The sequence below is a fragment of the Lonchura striata genome, chromosome 9 (genome assembly GCF_050655825.1).
Source record: "Lonchura striata isolate lonStrDom1 chromosome 9, ASM5065582v1, whole genome shotgun sequence".
Taxonomy (NCBI): domain Eukaryota; kingdom Metazoa; phylum Chordata; class Aves; order Passeriformes; family Estrildidae; genus Lonchura; species Lonchura striata.
In genome coordinates, this window is record NC_140711.1 from 22,859,870 (window position 1) to 22,872,313 (window position 12,444).

The window sequence follows — 12,444 nt, forward strand, 5'->3', positions numbered from 1 at the left end:
CTGGAGATGAGGGCTCTGTGATGCTGGGTCCCCTGTGCCAGGGAAGATGTGGGATACCTCTATGAAGAGCTCCTGGTGACTGATGCCTAGCAGAGATGGTCGTGGCCTATCCACAGCATAACCCCTGTGCCCCTATGGCAGGGTCGGCTTTCCAAGGAAAGTCTTGCTCCAGTGTCTAGTGCAAAAGGCTTAAGTGACTTTAGTGCTGGTGAAGAGGACTGGATTTGACTGCCCTGAAGACTAAGGGTACTGCCTGGGCAGCTGCAGAACAAGCTTTTTCCTCAGTACCATGCCATGCACATGTTCTGCTCCCTGCTCGCTTGCTTCCCTCTGTCCCCACGGGGACCCCCTGTTAGTGGGGGGAGAGTATCCACAGCACATCATCCAGTGTTCCTTCTGCTGAGCTGCAGTTTGTGCTGAGGATGGGGGATCTACACCAAGACTCAAGTGCCTTTTTCCAGAGGCCTCCTAACAGTAAAAATTCTCAGCAAATCAGGTCAGGTCACAACTAATTCTGCTTCTATCCCTGCACCAAACAGGGACGGGGCAGGCAGGCAACCCACTGCCGACACAGCTGCCGCTGGAATTCCAGCCCGAGGAGCAGGGAGGAAAGGCTGTGCTGGGCTCCCGCACAAAGAGCCGGGGCCGGACGCCTGCCGTCCTCCCTCTAGCGGTTATCCAGGCCCTTCGGAAATCAGCCTGTGTCCGGCTCTCGGCCGCCGAACATTCCTCTGCATCCATCCCGCTGCTGCTGCCTCTGCCCCAAGATGTCTCACCACCCCACCCTTTCCAGCTGCTTTTTGCTTTCACCTGCCCTACGGGGAGTCCCAAAGTCTCTAAAATCATTCCAGTGCTCCTTTTTAATCTGGTGTGCTTTTTCCATGTATCCATATAGCTGCTGGCTTTCCTTGTAGGAGCTCTTTGGTTGTTCAGTGTGTGAGTGGCACAGATCTGGTGTGGATCTGTCTGGTGTGACCACCATGCTGCTGCTCTGCTGGGCTGGATCCTTGCAGGGAACTTGTGCCCAGAGTGAGCATCACTACCAGTTCTTGGGCATAAAGGGTAATGACAGCCCCAGGAGCCTTTATGCACCTGGTGATCCCTTTTACTACCACTGCTGAGAGTCTCCTAGTCCATGGGTGGTTTGGGGGCTGAGAAGGGAGCACTTGCATTGCTACTTCCGACAGACAGGCTGGGATGATGCTATTTTTGGAACTCACTACTAATTTTAGCAACAGGGAAAGAAGAGGCTCGAATCCAAGTGAGTATTTCCTGACAGTGTAAGAGGCAGAAAAGTGCAGGATGGTTATCAAAGCCTTCCTGGGAGGAAATCCCAGCCTTGGGAGTGTTAGAGGAAGATAGCATCAATCCTGCCTGCTTGAGAACACCCTCTCCACTCTCCTCGCTGCTGTTTGACAGCTGCCTGTGGCTAGTTCCCTCTGTCCAGATCTATTTGCTTGATGTTGCCTTGAGATTTTCAAGCATAAAGTGTTATAAGACTTTTCCCTAGGCAATGCAGGCCACTTTTAAGCATCTTTTCTACCCTGCGCTCCAGGGCAATGGCTACCAGAATAGGGATGTGGCCCTTAGGGAGGGGGATGTATCCTGGGAAAACAAGTCACCAGGAAGGTGCCAGGAGCAGAGCCAGGCATGTGCCAGGGCTTGCTGGAGGGAGAGGAGCTGACCTGAGTGTGAGATGAGCTGGTTAGACAATTGTGAGAGCAGGAGCCGTTGGGCTTGTCCTGGGGCTTGTGGGACGGGCTCTGCAGCTTTTGATACCTCAGGCTGCTCTCTGCCCTGTCTGCTGCCTTGGCTCTGGCTTTTTCAAGGCTGCCCTGTCTTCCTTGCCCCAGCTACATCCCTGTCCTTTTTTCCAATATCTCTTGCACTAGACCTCTCATCTGCTATGCTAATGAAGATCTTGTGGGGTCCATATCCCCCTTATGAGGGTTTCCCCAGTTCCTGGAGGTGGGCAGGGCACAGCTCTTTCATCAGACCTGTATAAATGGGCTGTGCTTCTATCATCTGAGTTGGAATCTGCTCTTGGCTCCATGCAGATATGATTCCCTCACCAGCAAGCAGTAGTGCTGCCTCTTAATTTACACTGGGTATTATGGTTTAGACAGCAGCTATCAGCTTTTTTCCAGCCTATGTTTCATATTTTGTCTGTCCTGAGCAACAATGGATATCTCTCACCTCTGTTAGATCATTTCTGGGCCCTGTCACCTCTGCTCTGGAGATCCAGAATGCTTCTGTCAAGGAAGAGACTTTTTGTTGCTTTCTTGCTTGACCCTACTGGGATTAGCCCTGTTCATTACAGCTTGAAAGTAGGGAGAATGCAAATCTGGACAGGGAGCAATACTGGGGAGCAGCTCATTTGGGCCATCCTCTGTTTCATTCCACTGGTGAGCCCATGGCCCCTGGGAGAGTCTCCAGCTCATTCCCTGAACCCTGAGGTTGATGGTTTATTATAGAGCCAGAATGCTGGTGTGTTGGTGTGCCTGGACTGCCCCACAGCATGGTTGGTATAAAGAGGTTTAATCCTTTCTTGAATTTCTGCACTGGGGAATCCATTGAGCATCCCAGAGATTGGCTGAAGGTTGTGCTCAAGCCAGTAAGGTGAACACAGCATGAAAGTATGTGAAGTACATATGGAAGCCAGTCTGTTTCAAGATTCTATTTCAGAGCAAGCCTTGGCCCTGAGCTCTGTTACACCCAGTTCTGAGGGTTGTGAAGGTGCAAGTCCTGCTGGGTCCCACAGCTTGAAGGCAGAAGTGTAGAGTCTGCTAGAGCAGAGGAAAGGAATTACTCCTAACTGTCTTTTCCAGTGTGAGAACTGGGTAAATCCAGTCCCTGCTGCAGGATGTGTGCTAAAGGTTACCTGAGTGTGTGGTGTGGGTGTTCAGGTGATGTTAGTGTGTCCAAGCACAGCTGTCACCCACCCAGGCTTCACTGCTGGGTCAGGAATTCCTGAGCCACAAATAGCCAGTGTCTGAGAAGGCCTTGGGGGGAAATGCTGCTGCATGCTTGGCCTGTTCCATACCTGCTCCTGGGCATCTGCTGTTGTCAATGGGCAGAAATAAAATCCTGGGCCAGGATCCCTGCCGTGGGCCAGGCAGGCTTTGGGCCAGCTCCTTTGGCCGCTCTTATAAATGTTTTCTCAGTTTCCTTTTCTATCTCTCATCCCTCCAGCTGGTGTCTGCAGAGGGTTCCCATTCAGACGCTGGCTCGGTCTGTGCCGATAACCAGACAGAGCTGCCACCCTCCATGGAGCGCACAGGAGGAATTGGAGACTCCAGGCCCCCTTCTTTCCAGTAAGTTACATGGATGTCTATTCTGGTTTCCAAGGGCGACATGGTGCATTTGCTGTCATCCGGACCAGTATCCCAGGCTAGGCTGGGACACTCTTACTCAAATTGTCAGGGATGAGACAGAGGGGAGGAGAGTGGGGCTGGGAGACAATTTCAGGTGGAGCTGCATTATTCAACAAACAAGGACATGCTGAAAATAATTCAGGGAAAGAGCCAGCACAGCATCCACATTCCTTTGTCCTGTACTTGTAGGTGTGCTGCAGTTGTTCCTGTCCCTCAAAGAAACAGCTGATGGCTGGAGCCTTGTGTTGGTCAGGACAGAGGTGGAGCCTTGTTAAGTTGTTCCATGTTGAACATATTTGTTTGCTTTTATCTCATCACAGCCCTAACACTGGGGGGAGTCGGGAAAACTTGGACAATGAGACAGAGACAGACTCAGTGGTGTCATCACAGAGGGAGCGACCTCGTCGGACAGATGGGCCTGAACATGGTGAGTGCTGGTAACATGGTGAGAGCTCTGCAAAGGCATGGCTGGGGTATGCCTGGCAGCACCAGCTCCAGACTTGGGCCAGCTTTCTCTGCTCTGCAGAACCTTCCCAGCTCAAAATGGCTATTCTATAGCTTTTAGAAGGGCCATAGCCTCACATTGGAGGTAGGAGCTAACACCTGTGTTACATCCGAGCTTGGTGTTGAACGCTTGGGGTCAACAGAGATATCTCCTGTAGAAGCCCCAAGAGCCAGAGACAGTTTTGTCTCTGTCTTCTTAGAAGAGTGAGCTTTAGCCTTGGCACTTGTGCTGCTTCTTTCTCTACCAAAGAAACAGCTGCAAGTCTTCCAAAAGTTTAGCAGCATTGTTCCTACTGGCCCGTCAGCTTCTTTCCATCCTGTTTTGATAGAAGAGGTATCCCATAGGAGATGGATCTGAGCCCAGGGTAGACTGGGAGTTATTTGGCACTAAATGGGATTGACTGATGACCAGATTTGTTCTGATGAGGTTGCCATGAGTCCTGCATAGGAGAAAGGTTTGTCTCAGGCCAACTGAGCCTTGTCTTTTCACAGCACCCAGGGTGAATGGGACAGTGAAGGGAGAGCGGCGCCGAGACCTGGGTGGGTACGAGAGCTCCTCCACACTCATGAGCAGCGAGCTGGAGACCACCAGCTTCTTCGATTCAGATGAAGATGACTCCACCAGCAGGTAGGAGCACTTGGGTCTTGGGGAAACACTAATTTCCCCCTGACTCCCAGAATAGAGAGATGCCTTTGCAAGGCACAGTAGTCTTGGGCTCAGACCTGCTGCTGTCTCACCCAGCAGACCCCTCTGCCATTGTTTGTCCCCCACGTGCATGTTCTGACCTCTGTCCCTGCAGCCCTCTCTTCCCTTTGCCATTTCCACAGCTCTCTTGCTGCCAGAGCTACCACTATGGCAGCAGAAGAGCTGACTCCTGCTTTTGCTTGCAGGTTTAGCAGTTCAACAGAGCAAAGCAGTGCTTCCCGTCTAATGAGGAGGCACAAGCGACGCCGGAGGAAACAGAAGGCTCCACGCATTGAGCGGGTACCCAGGGAGGGGCTGGGTATCCTGGGGAGGGCAGTGCAGGTCAGGGTGGGCTCACAGGGATTCAGCTGTTTTTGCTGTGGGCATGGCTTCGGACAAGTGTCCAAGTCCTGAGACTTCAAAAAGTACTGTGAACCTTTTCCAAGCCAATGTATCCTCAAGAGCTGGGACCACAGGCTTTGTCCTGGCTGTAGAGAGGTTGTAAGGACCATGACTGTTCTCTAGCTCTGCAAAGCTCTCAGCAATAAGACTGGAGTTGTGGGTGGTGGCTGTGGTGCCACAAGGAGGGGCAGGAAGGAAAGGACAAGTGGAGGAAGCTAGGGCTGGGAATGTTACTGAGGCACAGGAGGACATCTCATGTTTTGCTTACCTTGCAGTCCTCGTCCTTCAGCAGCATCACAGACTCCACCATGTCCCTGAACATCATCACTGTCACGCTGAATATGGGTGAGTGAGTGGGAGGTGTGCATGGAGCCTGCAGTCCTTCCAGAGTGAGATTGGGTCATGGAGAGGGAACTGGGGACGGGGCGAAGAGAACGCGTTGGGAAGGAGTGAGGACATGGGGTCTGTAGGAGATTGGCTTCTCTTGTAGAAATTGTCTCTCAGGAGTTTGTGTGTCCCAGGACATTTCTCTGGGACAGGGGTGCAAATCACCACCATTAGGATGTGGTTCTACTGAGGTTAGGTCTGCTTGTGCTTGATGCTTCGGGGTGACTTACTTCTTTCTCTTTCCATCCCTGCAGAGAAATACAATTTTCTGGGCATTTCTATTGTGGGACAGAGCAATGAGCGTGGGGATGGAGGCATTTATATTGGCTCTATCATGAAGGGAGGTGCTGTGGCAGCTGATGGCAGGATTGAGCCAGGAGACATGCTCTTGCAGGTACTTCACACCTACATATCTCCATCTTTGGGCCTGGGAAAGCAGTAAGAAAAGACCCAGAAGCCTCCCTGAGAACTTTGGCAGGCTAAACCCAGGAAGCTGTGCTTGGAAGAGGGAAGCTGAGTCACTGCTGAGCTGAGTGGGGTGCTCAGCCTCTGGTCACATCTTGGGACTCACCTCTTTGCGTTGTTTGTAGGTAAATGACATCAACTTTGAGAACATGAGCAACGATGATGCTGTGCGGGTGCTGAGGGAGATCGTGCACAAGCCGGGGTGAGTACTTGGGTTGTTCCTTCCATCCAGAGACAACTGCTCAGTGTGTGCTTGGAGTGTGTGAGTTGTATCTTCCAGCCACCTCTGCCAGTGCCTCTGCAGAAGCTCAGAACTTAGGATTTTGGTGTTACTTTGATTCCTGGGTTTTCATGTCCAATGCAAGAATTGCAGCCAATGGAATTGCAGGGAATTGGGGTCTGTGCTCCTTTGTGAGGATGCCATGTTGCTGCTCATTGCAGAGCAATTTAACTAGATGACCTTTAAAGATCCTTTTCAAAACAAACTTTGCTGTGATTCTCTGATTCTGTTTGGGTCATCAGCAACCCTCAGCAGGGTCACATAATTTTGTTCATTTCACTAGGGAAACCCAAAGCTGGAGGGAAAGAAAGTTACTTTACTAGCAGCTTCTCCCTGTCTCCCAGGAGAGAGCTGGCACACAGCATCCACTCATCATGCAGGGGTTTGTGTTAACTGTGCTCTGGTTCTAACTCTCACCTTTTTATTGCAGGCCCATCACCCTGACAGTGGCCAAGTGCTGGGACCCCAGTCCGCGGGGCTGCTTCTCGTTACCCAGGAGTAAGTGGATAGCTGACCCACCCTTAGCGCTGGTGCCCAGCTCATGTGAGAGCCCTGCCTTAAGCACTTACTTGGTTGTTGTCTTGTTCCTCCCCTGTGTGTGTGACTCCATGGGGCACTGAATTGGGGTTTGATGGGGTTTCAGCTCTCCTTTTAGGAGGCTGCTATATCCTATTCCCAAACAAAAATGCCCATAAGCCCAGCCCTTCTTCCCACATCACGCTGGGGACGCGTTTCACTGGGGCAGGGAGGTCACTTGATTGGGGCGCCAGAGGAAAGAGAAACCCCCCCCTTAAGTCATAGGGGGATCTCTCCCTCTGCACCTCTCCTGCTGACCCTCCCTCTCTTCTTTCTCTCCCAGTTGCTCCCCAGCGGATCTGGGCTGGGCCAGACTCTCCATGCTCCGATCCGGGTGAGTCCCGGCAAATACTGGGGATGGAATGGGCTGTGCTGAATCCCTGTCCCTCCCCAGAGGTTGTTTTGATGAGGTGATAATTTCTTACAACTACTGACTGATTCTTTCTTCATTGCAGGTGAGCCCATCCGGCCCATCGACCCGGCAGCCTGGGTGTCTCACACGGCAGCGATGACTGGCACCTACCCAGCGTACGGTATGAGTCCATCCATGAGCACAATCACTTCCACCAGCTCCTCCATCACCAGCTCCATCCCAGAGACTGAACGTAAGTCCTTGTGCCTCTGTGCTGCACCCGCTGCACAGCCTTCTCACCTTCACTATGCTGTGAAGGGAGCAATACATCTGCCTGGGAACAGCTGGGGTGGGCCTGAGCTGCCCTGCCAAGGGCAGCAACTCTCGCTGGGCTGGCACTTTGATCAGTGGAAGTTCTGCCTGGGAGAATTACTATCATGTTTTTAAGCCTTCTGTGTGAGGAGTGTAGAGGAGCCTGGCTGCAATCAGGAGCTGTGGCAGGTGTAGAGGAAAGGCTCAGACCAGTCAGGGGTTGACTGCTGAGAATGTGGAGCCAGAGAGATTCAGCATGTCCCTGGAGCAATTAAGAGCTCCTCCCAGACAGCAGAAGGAGGAGGCAGCTGAGAGCAAAGAGCCTTGTGGTGGGGCAGGGTCCTGCTGAGCACAAGCCTCTTGGTTGCTTTCTGAAGATTTGGGATGATTTGATATGTAGAGCCCTGAAGCAAGGGTCTGGAGAGCTTGAGTGAGGCAGCAAGCCAAGAGTTTGTTGTAAGTTTGTGACTCTTGCCTGGGCTTTGCCCAAGAAGAAACTGCTGACATGTGAAGGATAACATGGGAAGGCTGGAAGGGGGGTTACACAGCGTGTACCTCAAGGCTGTCTGCGATGTATTGTTCCCTGGCCCATTCCTCCCGTGTGTGATGCTTCCATGTGGCCCTCTTGTCTCTTCTGTTCTCTCTCACCTTTGCCTACCTTCCTTCATCCACACCACAGGCCTCGATGACTTTCACCTGTCCATCCACAGTGACATGGCCACCATTGTCAAAGCCATGGCCTCACCAGAGTCAGGCCTCGAGGTGCGTGACCGCATGTGGCTGAAGATCACCATCCCCAATGCTTTCATTGGTAAGAGACTGTGCTGCCTGCAGCAGAGGCAGGGACTGGGGAATGGGTGGTCCGTTTTCAGGCAGATGTCCAAGGGAGCATCTTTGTCACCATGAACAAACTGCCGGCTAGGCAAGAGTCACAGATTGAACCTTTTGACCCACTTTGCCTTTGCTCCAGTGTGGCTCACTGCCTCAAGGGTCGCTGTCTTCCTCTCTCTTGCCAAATTTAACTCTATATTTGGTGGCAGGTTCGGATGTGGTAGATTGGCTCTATCACCATGTGGAGGGCTTTACAGACCGCCGTGAGTCCCGCAAATATGCCAGCAATCTGCTGAAGGCTGGCTACATCCGACACACCGTCAACAAGATCACCTTCTCGGAGCAGTGCTATTACATCTTCGGGGACCTCTGTGGAAGTATGGCTCTTGGTGTGGGTGGGAGGGAGAGGATGGGAGGGGTCGTGGTCCTGCAGAGCCCTGCTGACACCATGGGGACACGCATACAGCCACTGCTATCAGGCTGGGCCCCTTGTTCTACAGACTCTGTTAAGGCAGTGATGAAGAATATCCCAGCTCCCTTGTCCTGCTGCTGAGGTAGTGAAGTTGGAAGCAGCAGGTGACAGTGTTACCTACTATGTGATCTTTTCTGATGGGCAGTCATAGCAGAGACTTAGTCTTTACTGACTGCCTCCAGGCTCTGAATTTCAGTGCTGGCAAGGGGTTAGTGCTCAGGCAACTCGGTTCTACTCAGGCAAGATGGGGGAAGGAATTGGCAGGGTGAGCTGTGGTCCTTTCCCACCAATCTGGTCTCTGTATTAGAGTGGCAGCTTGGACTCCCACAGCCTGGCAGTTGTTCAGCCAGGAAGCCCAAACAGTGGCATTGACTAACAGAGAGAGTGCCAACTTCTTGTGTCTCTTTGCATATCCTGTCCTTGTCCATCAGCAAGAATGGACAGAGAACTGCTTCACCACACACAGTTGTTTTTCTGCTTGGATTAACCCCTGTTCTCTGCTTTCTTGCAGACATGGCTAATCTGTCTCTTCATGATCATGACGGCTCCAGTGGTGCCTCTGATCAGGACACTTTGGCTCCGCTCCCCCACCCAGGAGCTGCACCCTGGCCTATGGCCTTCCCGTATCAATATCCACCACCTCATCCATACAACCCCCATCCCGGCTTCCCTGACCCAAGCTACAGCTACGGAGGGGGCAGTGCAGGCAGTCAGCACAGTGAAGGTGAGTGAAAAGGACTAAAATATGCCTGTAGGTGGGCAGATGTCCTGTTCAGTACAGGGCAGCAGCAGGAAAAGGCTGCTTAGGCAAGGCCCTATGTGGGGGAAGCCAGGGTAGAAGCCACCTCAGAAGGGTCGTGGGACTCGCTGCTGAAAGGAGCCTGCGAGCACAGACTGTGCTGGGGTCTGGCTGTGCCAGAGCGTGCTGCAGTCCTCCCTTGGCTAGAGGAGAATCCATGTGTTCTTCCTGACTCGTCCAAGCTGGCGCCTGACCTTGCCTCATGTGCTTCACAGGGAGCCGGAGCAGCGGTTCCAATCGCAGTGGCAGCGAGAGGAGGAAGGAGAGAGAGAAGACCGGGGAGTCGAAGTCAGGCGGCAGCGGGAGCGAGTCGGACCACACCACGAGGAGCAGCATGCGGCGCGAGCGTGCGGCCAGCGAGCGCTCGGTGCCGGCCAGCCAGCACAGCCAGCGCAGCCAGCACTCCCTGGCTCACAGCATCCGCAGCCACCACAGCCAGCAGTCGTACGGCCCGCCCGGCCTCCCCCCTCTCTTCAGCCCCCCCATGTTGCTGATGCCTCCACCGCCGTCAGCCATGGGGCCCCCCGGGGCGCCGCCGGGCCGTGACCTGGCCTCTGTGCCCCCCGAACTGACAGCCAGTAGACAGTCCTTCCGAATGGCCATGGGCAACCCCAGTGAGTTCTTTGTGGATGTAATGTGAAGCGCCCATCCCCTGTCTGTCTGCTGTCCCTCCTCCCCTTTCTATCCCTGTCGTTTGTTTCCTAGGACCAGCCCTGGCTTCACCCCTTGTTTTTTTGGGGGTTTTTTTGTTTCTTTTTTTTTTGTCTTGATAACAAAAAGAAAAAAAGGGAAAAAAATAATAAATGGAACTAAACCTTGATTCTAATCCCTCCTCGAGCGGGGTGGACAGGCCTGGCAGGCCTGCTGGGTGCTGTCAGCCCATCCCGCCACCAGACTTGTGTATTTCCGATGGTAATTCCCTCCTGCCATCCTCTCTAACCCCATTAATCCGCATCCGTCCCAGCACCCTGTGCTGCTTGCCCGTGTGTCACTGCTGCCTCAATCCTTTCACCCTAAACATCTCTTCTTTCTTTTCACCCTTTTGTGTTTCTTCTATCAAGCAGCAAAGAATTACGGGGTGTTTGACTTTCTCTGAGCCTGCCGCCCATGGGGGGGAGAGCTGGAGCATGGCGTGGCCCGACAGCAGGACACAGAGCTCCAGGGGCGCTGGGCACGCATGGCGCTGAAGATGGCTTCTTTCCTCCCCCTCGTGGAAGATGCCCTGCCCTTCCCACAGCCCTGAGAGGGGAGCAGGGACCAGCCTTATATATGTATTTTAAATGCCATTGTAGTTGCCTTTTGGCTAATGCATGAATGTTCCAGGGCTTCAGTGCCTCCAGGGAGTGGAGAGATGCTGCCACTTCCCTCTTGCCTCCCTTCTCTTGCCCACATATTGGGCTAGGTCCAAGCCTGACACTGACCCATGGCAGGACCCTCTTCACCTTGGCCAGGTCTCAGGGCTGGGGCTGTGATTGCCCAGAGAGGTGGTGATTGCCTGTGCACAGCCTCTTGGGTGACTCAGTACCCTACACCTGCCCTGGGGTTTTCTGGGGAGATTTAAGGGCAGAGCTCTGCTCCTTCCATCCTGCTCTTTGCCCTCCTGCCTGCAATGTGCTGCTGCCTGTCCTGTTTGTAGGGGCTGTCCCGTGTCTGGGGCTGGCAGTGGCAGCTGTGGCCTTCTCCCTCCTGCTGTCGTGCTGCTGCTCAGCTATGTGGTACCTTCAGGGGCCTGGACTAACTTAGAAGGTGAGGGCGGGGCACAGCTTTCATGCTTTGGAGAGACATGGAGGTCCCCTGTATTTGCCCTCTGAAGGGCCTGAGTCTGTTTTCTCTGCCCACTGCTGCTGGCCTGGCTGCTGGGAGGGACAAACCTCTGTGACAACCCCGCTCCCTCTGGGCTGTGAGCAAGCTCTCCAGGGATGAGACTGCAGCCTGAACCATGGCTTCTGGGCTCAATACCCACAGGTGTGCTGGGACAGTTGAGTCTGTTTGCTCCAGTGCTCCCTGCCTTTCCTCTTTCCACTTCTGGGTACTCAGAGACGTGCCTGGGGCTGGGGCAGCCCTTTCCCCATGCCCAGGGCCAAGCACGGTACAGTATGGACACGCTCAACCCTGCTGCTGTTGGTGCTGGCGCCCCGGCGCCCTCTCCTCCTGCCACGATGTGGCTTTCTCCACAAGCGTTGCCTCCTTTGGTCTTTCTTGTGTTCACAGTTTTTATACGATGGAGTTGAATTGTATTTTGCTCCCTGGGAGTCTGCATTGCCCCTGCAGCCCCCCATGCCAGCTCTCACGTGCCATCAGTTCATCTCCCTGACTCCCTAAAGCCTCTCCTTCCCTCAGCCCGCTGGAGTCACTGTCCCCAGTAGCCTCCCTGGCCACTGTGCACTCCTTGCCCTGCCCTACCCACTGGGTTTTATAAAAACAACACCAATCTCCTTGTTTTTATTTATAAACATAGTTTTATTGGACTCCTGGCTTGTGTCGTTCATTTATTATTTTTCCCCCAGCCTCCTCCATCCTCCTGTGGTTTGCTCTGAGATCCATCCCAGCAGGACCAGGGCACCCTGTGTCTGTGCCAGCTGTCTTTGCCCGGATGCCGAGAACGGCTGCGGGCTGGTTTCTCCGGAGCAGGGCGTGGGCGGGGGCTCTCGGGGCTCCTGGCTCCCCGTTTCCAGCGGCAGAACCAGGGGCCAGTCCGGCCGCGGGCGCTGGCCCTTGGGGCAGCAATGCGGGGCGGGGGAGCGGGGATGCCTGCGCGCCAGGCCAGCGGGAGCCGGCGGCCCTCTGGAAGGACGCGGCGACCTCAGGACTTCGCAGGGCGAGCGCGGCCTCCTGCCCGGGCGCGCCCCCGGCCCGGCCGCTCGCCGAGCGCAGCCGCCGAGCTGTCCTCGCCCGGCCACAGACTACAACTCCCAGTGCGCTCTGCGCGGCAATGTAATTCCCGCCCCCGGCGCGCGGGCCTCCCGCCCACCCTGCGGAAGCGCATGCGCAGTGGCGGGGCGCGG

The 12,444-nt window shown here is 54.3% G+C and overlaps 1 protein-coding gene across 2 annotated transcripts in view; it reads left to right on the forward strand.

Annotated features, from left to right (window-relative positions):
* DVL3 (dishevelled segment polarity protein 3) overlaps positions 1 to 11,907 on the forward strand; it is a 33,795-nt gene extending 21,888 nt beyond the window's left edge. The window contains exons 3-16 of one of the 2 annotated variants that reach the window (XM_085587947.1): positions 3,193 to 3,314; positions 3,695 to 3,801; positions 4,371 to 4,506; positions 4,770 to 4,863; positions 5,241 to 5,310; positions 5,607 to 5,746; positions 5,943 to 6,019; positions 6,528 to 6,595; positions 6,957 to 7,007; positions 7,129 to 7,278; positions 8,017 to 8,148; positions 8,378 to 8,545; positions 9,152 to 9,364; positions 9,655 to 11,907. In XM_085587947.1, the coding sequence (XP_085444073.1) occupies positions 3,193 to 3,314; positions 3,695 to 3,801; positions 4,371 to 4,506; positions 4,770 to 4,863; positions 5,241 to 5,310; positions 5,607 to 5,746; positions 5,943 to 6,019; positions 6,528 to 6,595; positions 6,957 to 7,007; positions 7,129 to 7,278; positions 8,017 to 8,148; positions 8,378 to 8,545; positions 9,152 to 9,364; positions 9,655 to 10,079 (1,953 nt within the window). In that variant the 3' untranslated portion in view covers positions 10,080 to 11,907. The remainder of the gene's footprint in view (positions 1 to 3,192; positions 3,315 to 3,694; positions 3,802 to 4,370; positions 4,507 to 4,769; positions 4,864 to 5,240; positions 5,311 to 5,606; positions 5,747 to 5,942; positions 6,020 to 6,527; positions 6,596 to 6,956; positions 7,008 to 7,128; positions 7,279 to 8,016; positions 8,149 to 8,377; positions 8,546 to 9,151; positions 9,365 to 9,654) is intronic. The other variant, XM_021544169.4, reaches the window with a different exon arrangement.
* The last annotated feature ends 537 nt before the right edge of the window (positions 11,908 to 12,444 follow it).